Source organism: Aptenodytes patagonicus, chromosome 10 (genome assembly GCF_965638725.1).
Source record: "Aptenodytes patagonicus chromosome 10, bAptPat1.pri.cur, whole genome shotgun sequence".
Taxonomy (NCBI): Eukaryota; Metazoa; Chordata; class Aves; order Sphenisciformes; family Spheniscidae; genus Aptenodytes; species Aptenodytes patagonicus.
The window spans coordinates 17,721,321-17,740,172 of NC_134958.1; the positions used below are offsets into that span (position 1 = coordinate 17,721,321).

The window sequence follows — 18,852 nt, forward strand, 5'->3', positions numbered from 1 at the left end:
TATGTTTGCATTGCATTTATATTTACAGAAACAAGTTTGTTCAGAAGAAAATTATGTCTGTGAATCTGTGCTTACATCAAAGTATGTCTATTAAATACTTCTTCCATATAACAGAGAATGGAAATGGAAAGATAACATCACAAATGAAATACTTGTTTAAAATATTGAAATAAATGTTAAAAATAGAAAAAAAAGGTCAATTTCTGGAGCATCTTACTATTAAATATGTTTTCATAATCAGTACCGACTTCCCCAGAGAGGAGAAAGGGCAGAGGACGGTTTGCACGATAACTATCAGATTGCTTATGAAGGTTACTACAATATTTGTCTTGCCCATTCCATGCTTTGCCCCATTCCATGCTTTGCTCTGCAGTTAGGAACAGATTTCTGTGTTTTCAAGAGCTGTTCAAGCATAATTAGAGGCTCAAAATGAGTTGAAATCTCAACTGGCGGCCTAGCAATTTGTTTTCATTCTGCAAGTCATTCAAGATTTATATATGCATAACTTTTTGATGGAGTAAGGGGATATCCTCAATCCAAGTACTCTGTTATACCTCTATTTTTATGCAAGATATAATGCACTCAGTGTCCAGCTGTGTGCTGTGTTCTGCCCCTTAACGTTGTAGAATCTTAGTAGCTGCTGTGCTTCTGTCTCTCTGAGGCAAAGACTGCAATATAATTGTGATAATGTTATATAATGGTGCATTTGTTTCATTTGCAATACATTGCAGCAACAGGGTCATTTCTAAAAATATTAGCAATGCAGGGAGTCAGGCTCCTCTGGAGTCTGAAGAAGGTTTCCATGGCAGAAGCTCTGCCTGGGGGAAGAGGGCTGTGGCGTGCAGATGGAGCATGGCTAAGTGAGCGGAGCAGGTCAGAGCGGGTGTGCGGGGAAGGTGCCTCCAGAGGAAGTGCGCTGACTCACTGCGTCCTCTAACCAGCTCTTTTGGGAGGGTTTTGGTGGAGTCCTTTGGCAGAGGTGGAAGCTGCTTTTTCCCCAGTCAACGCAGACTGTGGGTGAACACCAGAACTGTCACCCTCTGTCTTTCAGATGACTCCCCCTGGACAGTGCAGCGGGACTGTTTGTTTAAGGGGGTGCACTGCACGCACTGAATAAACAAAGAAATTACTCCCAAACAACTTCAGATGCATGACTTTTTAAAGCATCTCTGTTTCCTTATATTAAAAGAGCCTTTTAATAAAGGAGCGCGTATGTTGGCTGAATTAATTTCAGTTGCGAATACAAGAAGCGTCTCTAAAAGCAGAGAACGTGCTGGTGCTGTAGAATACTATTTTTCATACTGTCTAAAGAATAATATGAATACTGGTAAAGCAAATTGTACCCAGGTGTGCTCCTCACTGAGACGGTTCCTCTCTCTGTCCCTGACTGCCGTGCAGTAGTGTATTGGTGGAGCACTGGCCGTCTTCACTGTCGACCCATGACACAGTTTTTGGAAGGGGAGTTGGAGGAGGGTCATGTAAGCTCTGTATTTGCCTTTTCAGTGCAGGCAGGAAGACAGAAAATAATTGTTTTAATTAAAAATCAAGAAGTTGTTTGTCTGCATATATAACACATACATTTGGGAGACCTCAGTCAACTTATCCTTGAGACCACTGGAATTATTATTGCAGTGGCATGAAAAAGGCTATGATGTAGATATCCTTCAGTTACACAGTCTAATCTGTTCACTTAGAAACAAAATACTAGTTTTTAAATGAAATATGATACATAATGAAATTTTAATTTAAAAAGTTGTAATTCAAATAACAATGTTCACGTGCTCACCATCCAGCTCAAGTCATGACATTAAATCACGTTTTGATAAGATCTCATTACTTGTGTTGCAGCATTGTCAAGTACTAACACAATGACATGTTCTGAAGACACATTCACCTTATTGCTCTTCTGCCTTTCACTAGCAGGTTGTACAAGATGGGGCTTGCACTGCTGGAGGGAGGCATCGCTGTTCACACCCTTGTCTCTGGGCCTTTCATGACCATGCATGGGTAAAGCTGACCCTGCATATATATGAGCAAAGATTTTGCAAAGCTCAGAAGTTATTTGTTGTTTTTAATATAATGAGGGCAACAACTGCTATATTTTCCCGTGCCTTTGCAGATATAATGAACATCGTACATGACTTGTAATCCTTGTTGAATATGCTTATGTAGGTAGAGATTATTTCACTGATTTTCCCAAATGATCTAAGCATTCAGTGATTACCCTTCTAATGTATTTCTGTGCCAAGAATAATGAGTGGGTTAACTGCTCATGATGCAGTTCTGGCCGGGGAACAGAGAGAGGAGGTTTCATGTGAGTTATGGCAACTACTCTGGTGTTCATGGGGGAAAAAGGCCTCCACCTCCCCTTCTCCCCTCTTCCCTGTAAATCTCTGTCAACCCCCGTTGCTGCCTCCAGATTGCAGGGCTTTTAAAGAGAAACAATTAATTATCTTCATAATAAATTTGTCAGGGCCATTAAGGCCTATTAGTGCAGCCAGGGCCCTGACACAGTTACAGAAACGGAAGGAAGTAGGCTGGAAAGAAAAATCAGTCCGTACTGGAAGACAAGTGTATAAAAAAGGTGTTTCTTCTAGTAAAATGTTTTTGGATGTTTTCTGTGGTGACTTAGTGGCTAGGCTTGCTCTGGGTTTTGCATGGTCTTAGCATATATTGTTCAGAAAACAAAGAGATGCCCAGTTGTGAAAATAGAATACGGCTACCCTGATAGAAACATTTAGAAGTAGTATGAAACCTATTTGTCCAGCAGCGCATGTCTAAAAAGCAGCAGTGCATGTATTTGATGTTCTGAGAAATGTCAGTATGACACGTAGCCAGGAAATAGTCATAGGGCTTATTTCAACCTCTGTATTTATAATGGGGTCTTTGGGAGACAAAAAAAAAGTCTGTTTTGAGGGCTGCCCCTTCTAATGAGAAGCTTTGGAAAAGTATGGGAAAATAAGTCTAAATAAAGTATCTGTGGAAGACCTTCTTCAAAACACTTGTTACATTTATCATAAGCTGTATAAATCACTTCAGTATCAAGCATCTTGTCGATTATATTATTTACTCATCTTAAAACAATACAAGGCGTATTATATGACTTACGAAAGTTCTCACACTTGGCAAAATCGGCTTCTCCGGTTTTGAAAAGGCTTTCAGAAAGACTTGCTAGTTAGGGAGCAAGATTTATGGGGAGAAGCTGTATCTTTTATTAGACCAAAGCATAGCATTGGAAATAATGGACAGGCTTTCAGGCAAAGGAATCAAGGGACTGAAAACAGCCACACTGACTGGGCTTCGCAGGGAAGTTTGCTTTAATGCTTGTCCTTGGTTTACCTGCTCTGAAAACAAGAAGCATTTCAGTCCCTAGGCTCTTGCTTTAGCACTTTTCACAAGTATTAAAATCTCACACATTTTAAAAAAGATACAGCAGTTACCGTTTTTCAGCTTGCACACTGGATTGAACTGACAGATGTGTAAAGAAAAGATTTAGCTAATGAAATTGATATAATGTGCACTTTTCTGTGAAGCCTATGCTACCTAAAAACGTAGAAATGTAAGACATGAGAAACACTCAGATGAGTGTGGTAAATACGGCGTCTGCCCTGTTAGCTTTACACTGTAAATATTTTTGCTTTGAATCTTTCTGTACTGTCTGTATACGTTTAGCTAGATTAAAGCATCATTCTGATTAGAGCCTCTTGGCATCACTATAATATAGGTTGTGGCCTGTGGTCCTATACAACAAGGAAGGTTTCTCTGGTAATGCAGCAGAGTCAGGAAAATTTCTGACTGCATATTTCTCAGATTTAAAGTTGGAGTTTAAGTAAAGATACACCCTTAGTCACATAAGTTTATCTTCTCAAATGCTAATGTTTTCTGAGTAAGCAAATGCACAACTAGTTTTAACCAGCAGCGCTCAGCTAAGATCAGAATGGAGCCCCCCCCTTTCTGGAGACAGATGCCACCTGCGAGTTTCTCTGAAGAACTTCTGGTTTGGCAAACGTAAATCAATTTACAGATCTATTTGCAGTATAAATGCCTAGAGAGCTGGACTGAATCTAATCAACTGAGAGAAATAAGTGAAGTTCGGACTCTGTATCAGTGTAAGCAGTGTGATGACTCATAAAAAAAATTCTCATGTAGTACTTCACATCTTTTTGAACCTCTTGTTTACTGTGTTAAACATAACCAATATTACTCTGTGATCAAAACTTGATTTTGTAAATCTTTAACTAAAATAGCATTTAGTTATTTCTAAAAAATATCTTATTGAAAATGTATTACAGGTTGCAGTTAATGGGACCAAGTGTAAAAAACATGCATGTTTTTTGAAGGCTTTTGAGTCTATATACAGCCAATACTATATAAATCTCCAAACTAAAAAAATGCACATCTAAGGATTTCTTGCACATGCATGGTGGCATTTCTTACAAGACCAGCTGAAAAATGTAATGCAGTTATCCAAGGAGTGAAGCAAGCAGTCTTAGCTCAGATGAGGTATGGGTGCCTTACATCTGTAAGGCAGAGGGTGCCTTTTGTCCAGAAGTTTGGAAATCTGCAACTGAGGAGATCTATGTGCTTGAAGTGTAGGTAAATGATATGTAAGTGTAGATACATAATCATGTTATCTTTGCCAGTAAACTCAACTTAAAAAGTCCCCATCTTTGGCCACTTACTGCTGCCTCTGTGCTACAAGGATAATTTTTTAACCAGTATCGCTTCAGTTATCCCCATACAGAGTTAGCTTGTTACAGCTATGGAGGTGGTGACACGGTGCAAGAGCAGAAACGAGTGGTCAAGTAACATTAGAAGAATGTGGGGCTTCCATCACGTTAGTGTATATTGCTCACTGATTTCATGTGCTGTGACATACCAAAGCCCAAAAGCCAATCCGTGATATGTTTTTTCTTTCCTGACAACAACAGGTCAGGAAATAATGTAATATCCTCCCACACTAAGCACTTGCTATTCTATTATTCTCTCTTGTATATTGCCATCTTGAAACGGTTACATAAAATGAAAACTTTTTAACTTATTTTAAAAACTTGTCATGAGTTTTATTTGTATCATTAAAAAGATTAATATTAACCACACTATAACAGTTACAGATGAAATATTCCACCAGGGCATACTGCAAAACCACATATTGTCTCTGGGAGCTAAATTTTGCTATTGATTACACAGCTAAAATAGAATATGTAATATCATGGATTACCAGATGTCTCCTTAGTTGCTACAGACTAAAAGTGACTGAAAGGCACTCTTAACTTTAACATGGGAAATATGTGATGCTCAATAAATTTGTCTTAAATAATAGCTGTTGAGGGTGGAGGCTGAATTATTGAAACATGGAGTTAAAACTCATAAAACTGTTCTACTGTAGTATTTTATAGCAAAGTAATATTTGACACATTCATGTCTCAGGCTTAATATATTTTTGAGTGATAATGGTTTTGAAAGGCAGCCCCAACAAAACCGTCGCAGACCAGTGGTGACACCACTGTGCAATATAATCATCCAATAATATATGGTTAAGAAAGCTGCCAGGAGTACAAATAAGATAACTTGAGTTTCTTCCACGGACACAAACAGTGATCTTTCTAAAGTGCTTTTCTTTTAACTGTTTTTAATATCTGGAGGTAGAAACAAAAGCAAATACTAAGGTGGAAAGGGTTCATAACCCTATGGGCGTGACCATCAGGAGCTTAATCCCCTTACTTGCCTGCTCTAAACCTTACTGAAGTCCCTCTTGTAAAGCAGGTGCTACTAGGACAGAGCTACCAACTGAGGTAAAGATTACACTGGAATTACTGGGTGTAATCTGGTGTTCCTGCTTTTAAGTACACCGTTAGTCCCTTGACTTGATGGACTTGTGCATGTGAATTTTAAAAGAATAGATGGAGTCTTGTACCAGTTGTAATAAGAAAGGCTAGAGGATAAAAATAAATCTTGAGGTTCTAAAAGTCAAAAGCTGAGTGGCAATAAAAATGGATTATAGTTTATAAATTTCAGTAATTTAAGTTTCTACATTTTTGCAATTACACAATAAAGTCTTTCTTATATGAAGAATTAAGAAGCAAACGAGCTCACACTTTTGCAGTACTATCTATAAACTTTGTTAGCAGTATAGTAATTTTCAGTATATGTTTTTGTGTTGAATATAACAATTTTCAGTACATATTTTAATGTTCTATATGCATGCCCTTCTCATTAACAAAAACGATAACTTCCTGTGGTACTCATCGCAACCGTGCTATTTGTGCTCAAGAAACTGGAGAAGTGATCGCACGTTTCAAAACTATCTGGGTTGGAAAACCATACCTCTGCAACCGCCTTTCCTCCCCAGCTTCATTCGTCCTTATACATGGGGATTTCTGTTTGGGTTTCAGAGGACAGTTTTGTCACTTTGTATCTTGTGCAAGGGTTCCTGGAAAATTTCTGCTTTTGAATACAGAGTTGTTTGCCAGCAAGGTAATTCAATCAATCATTTTTTTTACACTGTCCCTGGGCTGCCTTTCCAAAATACTTACAGTTTGTAAGTAACGAAGATCTGTACCCTGCTGCGCATTTGTTCTTCACTTTTACATATCAAAGTTACCTGTGCAGTTAATCTTTGGTACATGTTGCTTGTTGTCTGGGCAAGCATTTTTAAGAATGAACTGCTAGTCATGCTCTCTGAAAGCAAGATATGAAAAATAAGAATTCTAGATCAGTGGAGCATGTGTGGTACTTCTCTGTGGTGTAACTGTTTATTGGACTGGGACCACAGCAGCAGTGTATGTACGCCTGCTTAAGTTTCACAGCTGTCTCGGATTATTTTTACTGTCCCTCTCTATCAAATAAACCTGGAGAAAATAGAACAATTCAGAATATCTGACATTTTGACATCCAATGGCTACGTATAGGGAAGCGTTTCGTAAAATCCGCCTAGATCAGCTGCAGTGCATTTAAATGTACAGTCCCGTTCACAAAACGTCTGTCTGAGATGGGAAGTAGAATAGTTTTACATAACATTTCCGTAATAAATTAGCTCTGCTGTCATGAACCAAGATTAAAACTCACGGATAACATGTTCTTCAACAGTGGTCTCAGATTTTGTCACTACACATAATTATACAGATGACAAAGATTCTCTAAGACCTGGTCCAAACCAGGGAGACAAGAGTTTCTTTTTATAAGGATATCCCAAAATAATAACCAAAGAGACTACTCTTCAGCTCTACAGTAATAAGTTCTTTAAGTATTTTAAGGCTGAAAATAATCTTGCTTTGCCACTGCAACCTACTTTTAATTCTATTTGTACACTTGCCATTTGCTTAAAAATTGAAGTGATATGAACAGAAAAACCTCGTGCTGTGTTAAACCTAATACTTTTTTTTTTAAGGTGTTGAACAAAAAATAACAATGAGTTTAGAACAGCAGGAGTTTAAGACAGGCTGACTGGCAAAACAGAGGTTGGGTTTATTCCCATTCAGGGCATATCCAGCCTCTGGTGTGTACTTGAGGTGTATGCTTTAACCTATTAATGAGAGGTAAAGTACAGATGTTTGGGATTTTGTCCTTGTCTTAACAGTTCCAATGTATGAGAGGCAATGAGTTATTGGAAGACTCTATTCACTGTATATTGAGCAATTATGTGCAGTGTTTTTAGAAGAGGCACCTGCAGTGGTACACGGCCTTTTAAAGAGGAAGTAGATATAGGAAGCAAGCTTTAACTGCGTGGAAGTGGGAGGAAGATAAGAATCATTACTAGAGATCATTACCACATTAATTTTTTCCCTAGGGACTTGATTCAGCAAGACACTGTGTAATTCTATGTAATTCTGTGCAATTTTAAGGACATGAATTTCCCACAGCTTTCTTTAAACGACTTTCTTATTTCTTGAGGTGGAAACAGATACTTTCTTCTCCTGTGGTTTACATGGTGAATTCTGATTTTCTCTTCCCCTTTTTTCTTCGTTCCTGAAATGCTGAAATCAGGTGGCAATTACAAATACAGAATGTACAATATCAACTAAACTGCTTGATACCGTTGATAATATATAGGCATATTTATAGCTAAGTATCCCAAGACTACCTCATAGGGCAGCAAAACCATCTGATATCTCTAAAAGATCTTGTATGAATTGTTCCCTTTCTGAGCCACACACCCCACAAAACCCAGAGGAAGTTGTCTCTGTAGCAGCTGCGGTTCTGCAGTTTCCTTCTTCCCCGTCTTTAAGTGGTCAAAACATTTCTTAAAAAGTTAAGTCAACACCAAGTAGAGAATAGACTTCCTGTTCTTGCAGTGTAACAGATACACATGCCTTCAGTTAGAAAGAAGGATTCACACATCGGATTGTCCTTCTGTGTCCTTTCAATCAATTTAGGGTTATGGCTTGACCTATACTGATTAAATAGTAGTTTTATTTTTAGGTTTCCTACCAAGAAAATATAATAGTACTTTTTTTTAGACGTCTCCCAGTAGCAGTTATTTAAAGGATGAGTAAAGCACTTGCTTTTCTTCAGCTGTTGACTTTTATGACAATTTTCTCTCTAAAGATGAGGAAGCCGTCCTGTTTTGAGGACCTAAAAGGGCAGGATCAGGAATATGATTTAAAATTCTGATCCTTCAGCTAACAGATGGGATTTGGTATATATCTGTATCTGACTGAATGTACTGTATATATAGGGCATATATATGCATAAACACTGACATGTATGTGTTTCTCACTATATATTGATATGTGTATATATATACATAGACATTTGCTGTTTCCTTAAAGCCTTTTTAAAGGGAATACATGAATACACTGGAATCCCAACAGTCTTAAAAAAATATAACTTGCTCATTTCAGAGATGAATTTTGTAATGCTTTATTAGGAATTTAAAAAAAAAGTTAAATAGGAGTATTATTCAAGGTTTCTTTCACTTAATATAATTATTTCAGGTTGATTCGACCAACATTTGATTTGGCATTTTCAGTACTGTTGATGGTAGCTTTGCTTGTGAGCAATTTATTAATGAAGAGATGAAAAAGTTCTCCTGAAGGAAGAATTTGAAAGGACAGGAACATGGTCCTGCTATTGCTTTGTTTAAAAACAAGCAAACCCAGTCATTAAAATAATTTGTATCTACCAACAAATATATGCATTTTACCAATGCTAATAGAATAAGATGGCATTTCTAGCTCCTCTAATATCAAGAGTAGAGATGGAGTTTTAAACAACTGTTGGAAGGAAGGAGAAGGGAGATGGGGAGGGAGGGAGGGAAGGAAGGAAAGGAAAGGAAGGGGCAAAGAAAAAAACAGGAAAAAAGGAAAAAGAGATTGAGAGAAAAGAAGGAAGGGAAGGGGAGGGGAGGGGAGGGGAGGGGAGGGAAGGGAAGGGAAGGGAAGGGAAGGGAAGGGAAGGGAAGGGAAGGGAAGGGAAGGGAAGGGAAGGGAAGGGAAGGGAAGGAAGAAACAAATCCCATTAGTCTCTGTGGGCCGAAAGTTATGTGTGTCCTCTCCCAGACTAGCAAGAGATCATCTGTGATCATTTTATATCCACTGCCAGATGTTTCAAACCCCTACATAGAAGTCCTTCCTTGTCAAATAGTCTCCTTCCTTGTCAAATTCAGTGTGTGGATTGATGGCATTTTCTCATCCAGTGTAAGATGATACAAAAATGGTACCTCCATCTTTGCTGGAACTTTCTTTGCTTAATATTTTTCTTTCATCTTTTTAGTTGTTCCCCATCTTTCTCCCAATTCCCTAACAACTACTTTTCTTTCCCATGGTCCTTCTCCCTTATTTTAGGGATCCATCTCCACCTCTCTGTGTTTGCATGCTTGCGGCCCTCTTTCATTCCCCTGCTGTATGCCTCATCTTGTTTTATGGTCTTTAATCTTTGTTCTCAGCCTGTCCTCCTCCCCAACCTGCAGGCATTGCCCACCCTCCCCAGAACTATTCTTATTCAAGGGGGGACAGATGAAGGGGAGGGATTATTTTACCCTGCGCTTTGTCAGGTCACCCTCCCCTGAGTTTCTTCTCGTGCGTCTCCCCGCCTTGAAATCTTCCCCCTTCTTCCTGTTGTGATCTCAGCCTTTTCCTTCCTGCCTCCTCTGGTGAATACTCGTAGTCTCCGGCAATGAAGCATGCGGGCATAAAAAATGTCACATTCTGCCTTCTGCATGTGTAGATAGATTAAAAAAAAAAATCTAAGGCTTAGTTACATCTAGCAATTAACAAATAAAAAATCTGCAGTGGTGTTTTCATGGCAGGGGCCAGCAGAGGAGCTTTGGCAGAAGGCCGTGCTGCAACATAGGAGAACTCCCATGGGGATGAGCCCCTCCTGAGCTCAGCACAGCCACTGTGCCTCTGCGGGAAAAGAGGAGTGAAGCCCCGGTATTCGGGTACTCTGGGAACAGTCAGGTGCCAGAAAGTCGGGGATGGTGCCGACGAAAGCTGGAGGTTACTGGAGCTTTGAGGCTGTCCTAGTATGTACTAGGGAGAGGGCTGACACCGTTTGCTCCGAGGGCGAAGGTCCCAGTGGGCTTACTCTGCCCTGCAGTGCCGCGTTCTCTGTGGCATGGCAGAGGAGTTGGCCCTTCCCCCCTGATTTCGGACTGCTGCCTTGGGAATTTACTTCAGCTATTTCCTGGAATATGAATTTGTTTATTTTCAAAGGAGAACAAATGTAAAACTCATACAGTTGCTTCGGGTAGGGCGTTTCTTTGTAGAGGAGTGATTTGGATCATTGGATTACTGCCTCTTTTTAAGAATTTAAGTACTTCTGAAGTCTGCATGGAAAACGAAAGCAGCTGGTAGCACGTGAAAAGTACAACTGCAAGAAAGTTGTGGCCCTGATACCATGCCTTTTACTGTCATCTGTGCCTTGTGAAATGTTTGCAAATTTCGCGAAATACTCCAGTTCTGGTCTGGGACTTTTTCTCACCTACTCTCCTTTCACTGGAAGCTGATGTATCTGATTAGTCGTGGAACTTCTGCTCTAGTCTAATAGAGTAAATTAAGTAACATCATAAACTATGGACCATAGTGACGTGGCTAATACACAGAGCGTGCTATCTTTTCACTGAGGTTCGAAGCACTTTAGTGGGTGATTCTTTTGGAAGTGGTTTGATTAACTTATGACGTGGTCCTACAAAACTTGGGAGTATGCGCTCAGCTTTCTGTGGCATGAGCCGTTCCGTTGCAGTAAAGCGAGAGCGTGTGAGTCACAACTCCAGCTCCATTTTCAGATAAAACCTCATCCTGCATGGGTTAGGCACCCACCTCCCAAAAGTAAAAGAACATCTTTAAAAAGCCTTTTTCTAAATGGAAAAAAATGTTTGCAGTGTTTCTCTTAGAGTTTAATAAATACTTACTTTGTAAAAGACACTAAAAATCCTTTGCCTAAAATACTTGAAAAAGTTTATTTTTTAAAGCCACGGGTCGCAGTTCATGGTGCTATAGGAAATGCTAAGGCTATGTAGTCACCACCTTAAACCAAATCAAATCTCCCAAGTTGTTTTCTTTTTGTGTCTTTATTGCTTTTATCTCAAGAACAAAATGTACAATTAGGAACTTGAAAACTAATGTCCCGCCCCTTGAAACAATAGACAAAACACAAAAGCAGGTTTGAGCCCCCACTGATTGACATCCCAGTTCTGCAGTCAGTTCCACGGGCGCGGGAATTTACTCGCCCCAAGTGTTTGCAGGACCGATTGCAGAGGAGAGCGCAAATATTAGCCCTGCTCAGCCGTTCGTGGCTGAGCTGCCCCGGCCCTTGCACAAGAACAACTGCACGGGCGTCCACACGTCGCCCGCACCAGCCACCTCCCATCAGTACGTGCCTCTCCGCGCCGCAGCGGAGGCGCTCGCAGGCTCTGCGGTGTCGCCCGGTGCGGCCGGCGGTGCCGGGGTGCTGCGGGCCCCGGCCCGCTCCGCTCCCTGCGTTTCAAACCGCCCCCCGCGCTCCCATAGGCTGCGGTGGGCCGGCAGCCGCTCGGCCCCCGCCGCCGGTGCCCGCCGCCCCGACCATCGCGCGGGGGAGCCGGGCGGCGGGCGAGGCCTGCGGGCGCCCCCGCGCCGCGCGGCGGCCGGCGGGGCCGGGGGCGGCCGCTCCGCCGCCGCCGCCCCGCCGCCGTTCGGGGGGCCCGTGACCGGCGGCGGGGCGGGGGGAGGGGCCGGGGAGGCGGCGGCGGGGCGGGCCGCTCCCCCCGCGGGCGGCATGGGCCGTGCCGGCAGTCAGACATGTCAGTGGCTGCGCGGGGGGAAAGGCACGCGGCGGCGGCCGGGCGGGGGGGAGGCGTGCGGCGCGGCCGCTGAGGGGACGGGCGGGCAGAGGGCAGCGGGGCCGCTCCCGCCCTCCGCGTCCCCGGCGGCGGCACCCCGGACGGGCTCGGCGGGCCCCGGCGGCGCGGTGCCAGGCGCCGCTGGCTGCGGGAGAAAGATCGGACTTTTATCAAACTTGAGCCTCCGCTCCCCTTCCTCTTTCTCCTTTCCTCCTCCCCCGTCCCCGCCCCTTCTCCGCCGCCCTCCTCTTCCTCCTCCCCCCCGCGCCCTGGGATGTTTATTCGGGCAGCTGCGTGAGGCGCGGGCGGTGGCGGGGAGTTTCTCTCCCCCGGCCTGAGTAGTTGCAGGCGCGCACACACTCGCTTTACTCCGGGGGAGAGAAGGAAACAAAATGTCTGCCAGGGCCGCGGCGGCTTCCACTAAGGTAAGGCTCAGCCCTGGGGCGGCGGCGCTCCCTCCCCGCTCTAATCCTAGCCGTCCACCCGGCGCGGTTTTGGCGGCGCCGCCTTGCAGCTGCTCGCCGTGCCGGGGAGCCTGTGCCCCGTAGAGCCGTGCCTCGGCGGCCGTGGCTTCCTTCGCCCGCCCCGGGGGCGCGGGCAGCTGGGGGGCCGCTCGGCCTAAGAGGGTGGGCGAGGCGGGCCGGGGCCTCCCAGCCGCCTCTCCTGGGCGCCCGGCGAGCTTCTCGCCTGCTGGCCGCGCCGAGCGAGCGCGCAGGTGGCCCGCAGCCCCACAGGCTCGGGGCCACTGCCCCGCCGGTCGCCTCCCGCGGCGCTCCCCGCCTGCCCGCCTACCTGTTGGACGTGCGGTGGCGCCCGGCTGGCGGGCGGGGAGCGCCGCGGGCGCCGGGCCCCAGCGGCGGGACGGGTCCGCGCCGACCCCGGGCGCGCTCCCACGAGCCGGGCCCTGCCCTGCCCGGCCGGGGGCGGCCCGGCCCCCCGGGAGAAGCCCCCGGTGGCGGCGCTCTCGCCGGCTGCGGGGCAGAGGCGTTCGGGCGCGCGCTGGGGCAGGCCGTGCCCTTTTGTTCCGGGCTGAAGAGTCGAATAGCAATTAGGAAAGGTTTAACCGGGAGAGTCCAGTACTGCAGGATTTTTCTATAGCTGCTGAATCAGTCGGGGATGATTGTTGCTGACATACGGTAAACAGATTTGGGGCGGCAGTAATCCCTCAGAAACTTGTGCTGGTCCTCCACCTGATCCGTAGGTGTTTATGGTGCAGGTGCACGTTGCGGGTGTGTACTCTGACCTCCCCTAGCACTGCCGCGGCGGTGAGCAATGCTGAACGTCCCCGAGGGAAAAAGGTGGAGTTAGGAATGCTCAACAGGTTATTTCTACTTCGTGTAAAATTAAAGGTTTGCTTTGGAACTAGTTTGAATTTAAACTTCGAACTAAATTTTAGCTGTGACTCCTGAGTAGCTGCCCTGGCTTCAGCGTGACAAGTTTGCATCGTGTGTTAACTGGTCTTGCTGGAGCTCGGCTTAGTGGTGTTTGCTCTGGAGTGAAACTATGTGGTTTCGGTCTGATGTCCCTTACTGGTATGCACTTACTCAGAGGTGATATTCTGCAGGCTGAAGCAAAATACACACCTTATTGCATTACTACTGAAAAACTTCAGACTACTTGAAATACTAAGTTACTGGTAAACTTACTAGTTGTAAGATACTGTTAGCTGTGGCGATTTTATCAACTCTGAAGTCATAATTTTACTTTCAAGTTGTATTCAAAGCAACTTCAGCTTCCAGAGCGCGATTTAAAAAACTTAAATGCCATTGTTGACCTACTGAGTTGCATACCCCTTTCTAAGTATGCTTTCAGAGATCTCTTATTATGTTTTAACATATGTGCACACATTTCAAAAATAAATGCATACAACTGGAGAAGTAATTTGTTTTGGGTAGTATTTCAAACTGGTGGTATCACCTAGCTACAGAGGGAGATAAAGCATACTTTTTTCCCACTGTTCAAATGCATATATATTAACAACAAACAGGACTTGAAGATAAATGTTGTCTTTGCTCTTAAAAAGAATAGTGTTGTGTTAGATTTCTGCCACACGAGGAATTGTGAGAAATTGCATCAGCTTAAATTTTACAGATTTTTCTCTTGAATAAAATCGGGGCGCAAGGTTCCCACTTCCAGTTCAAAATACTCTCTTAAAATATAGCTATTTTGTGAGGCTGTGGAAAAATACTGCCTTCCACATGTGCATGCGCTGTCTTAAATTTTTTTTTTTTAAATACAGAAGTATTATCTATTTTGACTGTAGGCTGCTGCACAGACTGGTGTAAAATTGAAAGTTGTATCTTACCATAGCAGTTATTTGAAACTTCCTTCAGATCATGGTCATATCAAATTGGTCCTTCAAGCATGTATACAGTATCAGCCAAACTAATTATATGAAAGGTATGTTAATTTAAGAATGCTGCAAAATATAGTCTCCCTCAGGTTTAACTCTTCACTGGTATACTGTCAGATCTTATAAAAATCATGTATTTGAAATAGCATATCTTTTTCTTAGGAAAAAAAATAAATTTTATAAGTCCTGTAACTTTTTCAGTGTAAATTCTTATAGTCTGTAACAGCCTTTTATCAAAGTTATTTCTTACCTTTTTGATTTTGATCACAGAAATGTTTTTAGAGACTGGAATCTTATGCATACAGTTCATAGGACTTTCCTTGTCAAAACAGAAATGCTTTTAATAGATGAATAGCGTTATTTCTACTTCAGCCATTAGTTCCTGGGCTACTGTTCATATAGTTTTAATAGTTGTAGATGGGGGATTATAAATATTTTAGAAATACTAGAATATTGGAGAACTTCTGTGTTCAGGTTTCAGATCTTGTTTCCTTCAGTCACCCCTTCAGACATGGTACCTGGTTTCTCATTTTTGGGGTTGTAAGGCATTAAAAAAACCTCTGTGAATGGTTTTCTCTTAATAGTTACTTAACATACTTTTTAGCCTTGTGTCCATGTCGACATTTATCTTGGCGCACTTGACCAAAGAGAACAAAAAAAACCAAAACTTTTTTTGATAAGCTGAATAATTCTTATTTGTACATGTGGGAATCTTGGCTGGTATGATTGATTGTGTTATGCGCTATTATCAACAGTCTTTATGCTACCTTCCACTGCCCTTCGGTTTTGGTTACTTAACTTTTTCCCTGCTATGCTGTAAAAGAATGTGTTTTTATTAAGGTTTTAAATGCTTGCTGTAGCTGTTGGTAATATACAATAGAAGACAGTGAGAGAAATGAAATCTTGCTTGCAGTCTAATCTAGGGGTGGCTGTGATTGCAAAATGTGTAAGGGGCCCAATCTCTTCTGATGTCTCTTTGAACAATACTAATGGATGCTGTGGGAATGACTGTGTCAGGGTATTAGTAATGAGATGTAAAGCTTTCCATCTTTTAGCTGAGGGTTCGAATATAGCCCACATTGGTTAAAAAAACACAAATGCTTTTAAGTAGTAAATGTGGGGCCAGGACTTCTTGAATCCTTGAGCCTTTTGGAATGCTGAACCCGAGTTCTTTGGACTTCCTTCTAGTTTCAAATACACGCATAAAGAATATTTCCCAGTCTTTCACCTCAGTCCTGTAATTAATTGGATTTTGTTTGTTCTAGCTGTCTTTCTAGCTCCAGGCACATATCTATTATCTGCCACTTCGGTCAGAAGTTGAGAACTTGATCACGTTAACAGTTCAAGACTTGCTGATTGCAAGGACTCTTTGGTTTCCTCTGCTAGAGGGAATGATCTATAGTTTTCATAAATGTGGGTTAACGTTTTACACCAAATCCTACTTGGAGACACCAATGTATTTGTTTCTTGTAGAGGGTACATGTGCAAGCTTTTAAAGTGTTTTTTAATGTGCTGTAATCTATGAGATAGCCAAGTTTGGCTCAGTATTTTGTTTTTCCCATTTAAGTCTATATGAACACTATAATGTTAGATAAATTCTCAGGTTGTTGGTGAGCTTCTTCAACTATAACAACAAAGAAGAAAATGGATATGGGGAAGTTACAGCAAGTATGGAAATAAGCTGAGGATTTGGTTTAACACCGGAACCTACCTTCTACTTGGGGAAAAAAAGATCGTGTAAAATGACTGCGTTTAATTTTGATAGTGTTCCCATAAGTTGGATTTGGACCTTAGGAAATACTTATTTTAATGCTTTGTTTTCAAAGAAAATGTTTTCTATATGACTTACATTTTGGGTTTGGATTTTCTTAAATTCTTTGACTGTTACAGTTATGACTATAGGCAACTTCAGCTACCAAGTGATAGTTTAGGCGCATTTTTCAGTATTAATTTTGTTGTAATGTGAGAAAAGCCATGAGCGCCACGCTCTGTAGGTCATTATGAAGTATATTCTGGAGTTTCCTTCTGGTTCAACATGCAGCACAAAGATTACTGTAATGTAAATAGAACTTGACATCTGACTGTGCCTGGGAACTGGTTCCACCTTTATAGAGTGGAAAATCAGTAAGACCTTATCAGTGACCAGCTAGCTAATCTTTGTTTCAAGGAATACATTTAGAAATGGCTTATTGTACGTCATAGGTATTTTAATGTGTACATTGTACTACTACTTACGTACTATGAGAACAGATACTGGGCTTCTGTTTATGCAAAAAAAGGCTCAAAACATGGTATTCTGAATTGGTGCTTGAAGTCAAGAGTGGTCATTAAGCTTGAGTATATGTCTCCATTGACACTACATGTACTGTCATGGTCAAAACTTTCTAGTATGAGGACTCATGAAAGTACTTGATAACAAGTCCTCAGTGTAAAATACTGAGTTGAAAACAGAACTGTAACTAGTGAACTACTCAAGCTGTGAATTGTGCTAAATTGTTTTTATTACTTGAAATGCTGTGTAAAAGTATTGTCAAATGCTCGGGTCAAAGCACTCATCCAATAACTTTGATAAAAAGTCGGTGAAGTTCTGACCAAGGACCCAGCTGTTCACCCATTTTGTTACAGGCCATGCCAATAAGCTTGCAGTATGAAATAGGATCCATTCTTCTGTTTTGTTCTTCTATCCTTTATAACTAGAGGAAAGGTGATGTCTTGTGTATATTGGGGGGGCGGGGGGGGATCAGATTACAGTCACAGTGTGGGGAGAGTAAGGCCATATGTGTGTCTGTCAAAATTAAGAGTCCCAATGTTTGGTTTATTTAATGCTGTCAAATTCTAAGTGTCTGTTTGAGTTAAGGGATAGTATTTGAAGCAAATGCTTATTGTTAAGTTTATAGGATGTCTGAAGTTACGTAATCTGTACAGCAAACTACCCTCTGGTTAAGAAAGACATCGGTCATTTATATCCCCTGAATTTTTCCTGGTTATCATAGTATAAATGCAACAAAAATTAATACCAAACTACGCTCAGTGTTTTCTCAGGCAAATATATTGCTAATGACTTCTTCACTGAACGTACTGATTAAGCAAACAGCCGTAGGGAAGTCGTAAAATGAATTCTGTGATTCTGTGCAGTGTATTTATGCTGAGTCCAAAATGTCCTGAAATGAAAACATTGTCTTGTCTTATGATTATGCTATTTTAGGGACAGATTATTCAAATATGCGCTCTACACATAAATAGCAGGGGTGCCCTTGTTTCAAGGGGCTATGACATGCTTCAGTGAAGGATCTGAGAAAATGGAGGAACATGTTCATATGAATGCTGTAAGGTCCATTGTAGGTCCCTTAGATCCTGCAGAGTAACAAGCACTGCTGAGGCCACAGGTGTGGTGACTTGTCCAGTGACAATGGTGTCTGTTTGGTTATCCATGGGATTTTCCTGCTGTGGTATATCCTTAGATAACTCCTTAAGCCACAAGCCTTGGGGGCTGTTTGAGCTATGTATACGGGCTACTGCAGGGTTGGAGAGTTCTCCAGTGTGTGCGGGACTAGGCACTTTGCTCATGTTTGCTATTCCTAGCTCTGTAGGAACTTCAGTAGCTCTCTAGAGTTGTTTCTTGCCTTTGCACATCAGGATTTATTTAGACGCTTGGAAGAATTAAATAAATTGTAGATGCTAAAAATTTAAATATTGGCTTTATGTTAAAATAATATTTATTTTCTCAAGGGTATTTGGTAATCTTAATAGGATTCTTGTTTCCTAATCCATTATAAACAGATGTTCTAACCTTTTGTGGTGGGAGAGGGCAGCCTCAATTTGGTAAGATGATATCAGTAGAGAGTGTTGCGTTGGAGAAGTTCATGTTCTTATGAGAAGTGGGCAAGTGTACTATGACCCTTTTTGGCCTGCATAACTCATCATAAGGTGTCTTGTTAGTTTTCCATAGCAGAGGAAGCAATAACAGAACTTGGTACTGCCCTAATAGTCTTTTCGTATCATCTCCCCACCCCACCCCCACATAACGCAAAGTACTGATATGCTAAAAATAGCAATTGAGCAAAAGCAGGCAGTTTCTTGGATTTGTAGTTCCAAGCCTTTTCCCGGTAAGTACTGCACTGAAGAGCAGTCTTCTGCTTCCTCACCACTGTGTTCTACCTTTGAGTTCTTTCTTAGGAACTTAATTACAAAATATTCTCCCTCACCCCTCCTAAACCAGGCAGTAATTAGTTTTCAA

The 18,852-nt window shown here is 42.2% G+C and overlaps 1 protein-coding gene across 6 annotated transcripts in view; it reads left to right on the forward strand.

Annotated features, from left to right (window-relative positions):
* The window catches only part of TJP1 (tight junction protein 1), a 173,736-nt gene that overhangs the window by 78,336 nt on the left and 76,548 nt on the right, over window positions 1-18,852 (forward strand). Inside the window, exon 1 of one of the 6 annotated variants that reach the window (XM_076348322.1) lies at window positions 12,451-12,687. The exons of the other annotated variants lie outside the window; for them this stretch is intronic. Coding sequence (XP_076204437.1) covers window positions 12,655-12,687 — 33 coding nt within the window. The 5' untranslated portion in view covers window positions 12,451-12,654. Of the gene's footprint in view, window positions 1-12,450; window positions 12,688-18,852 lie in introns of those variants that run through there. 6 annotated transcript variants of the gene reach the window in all.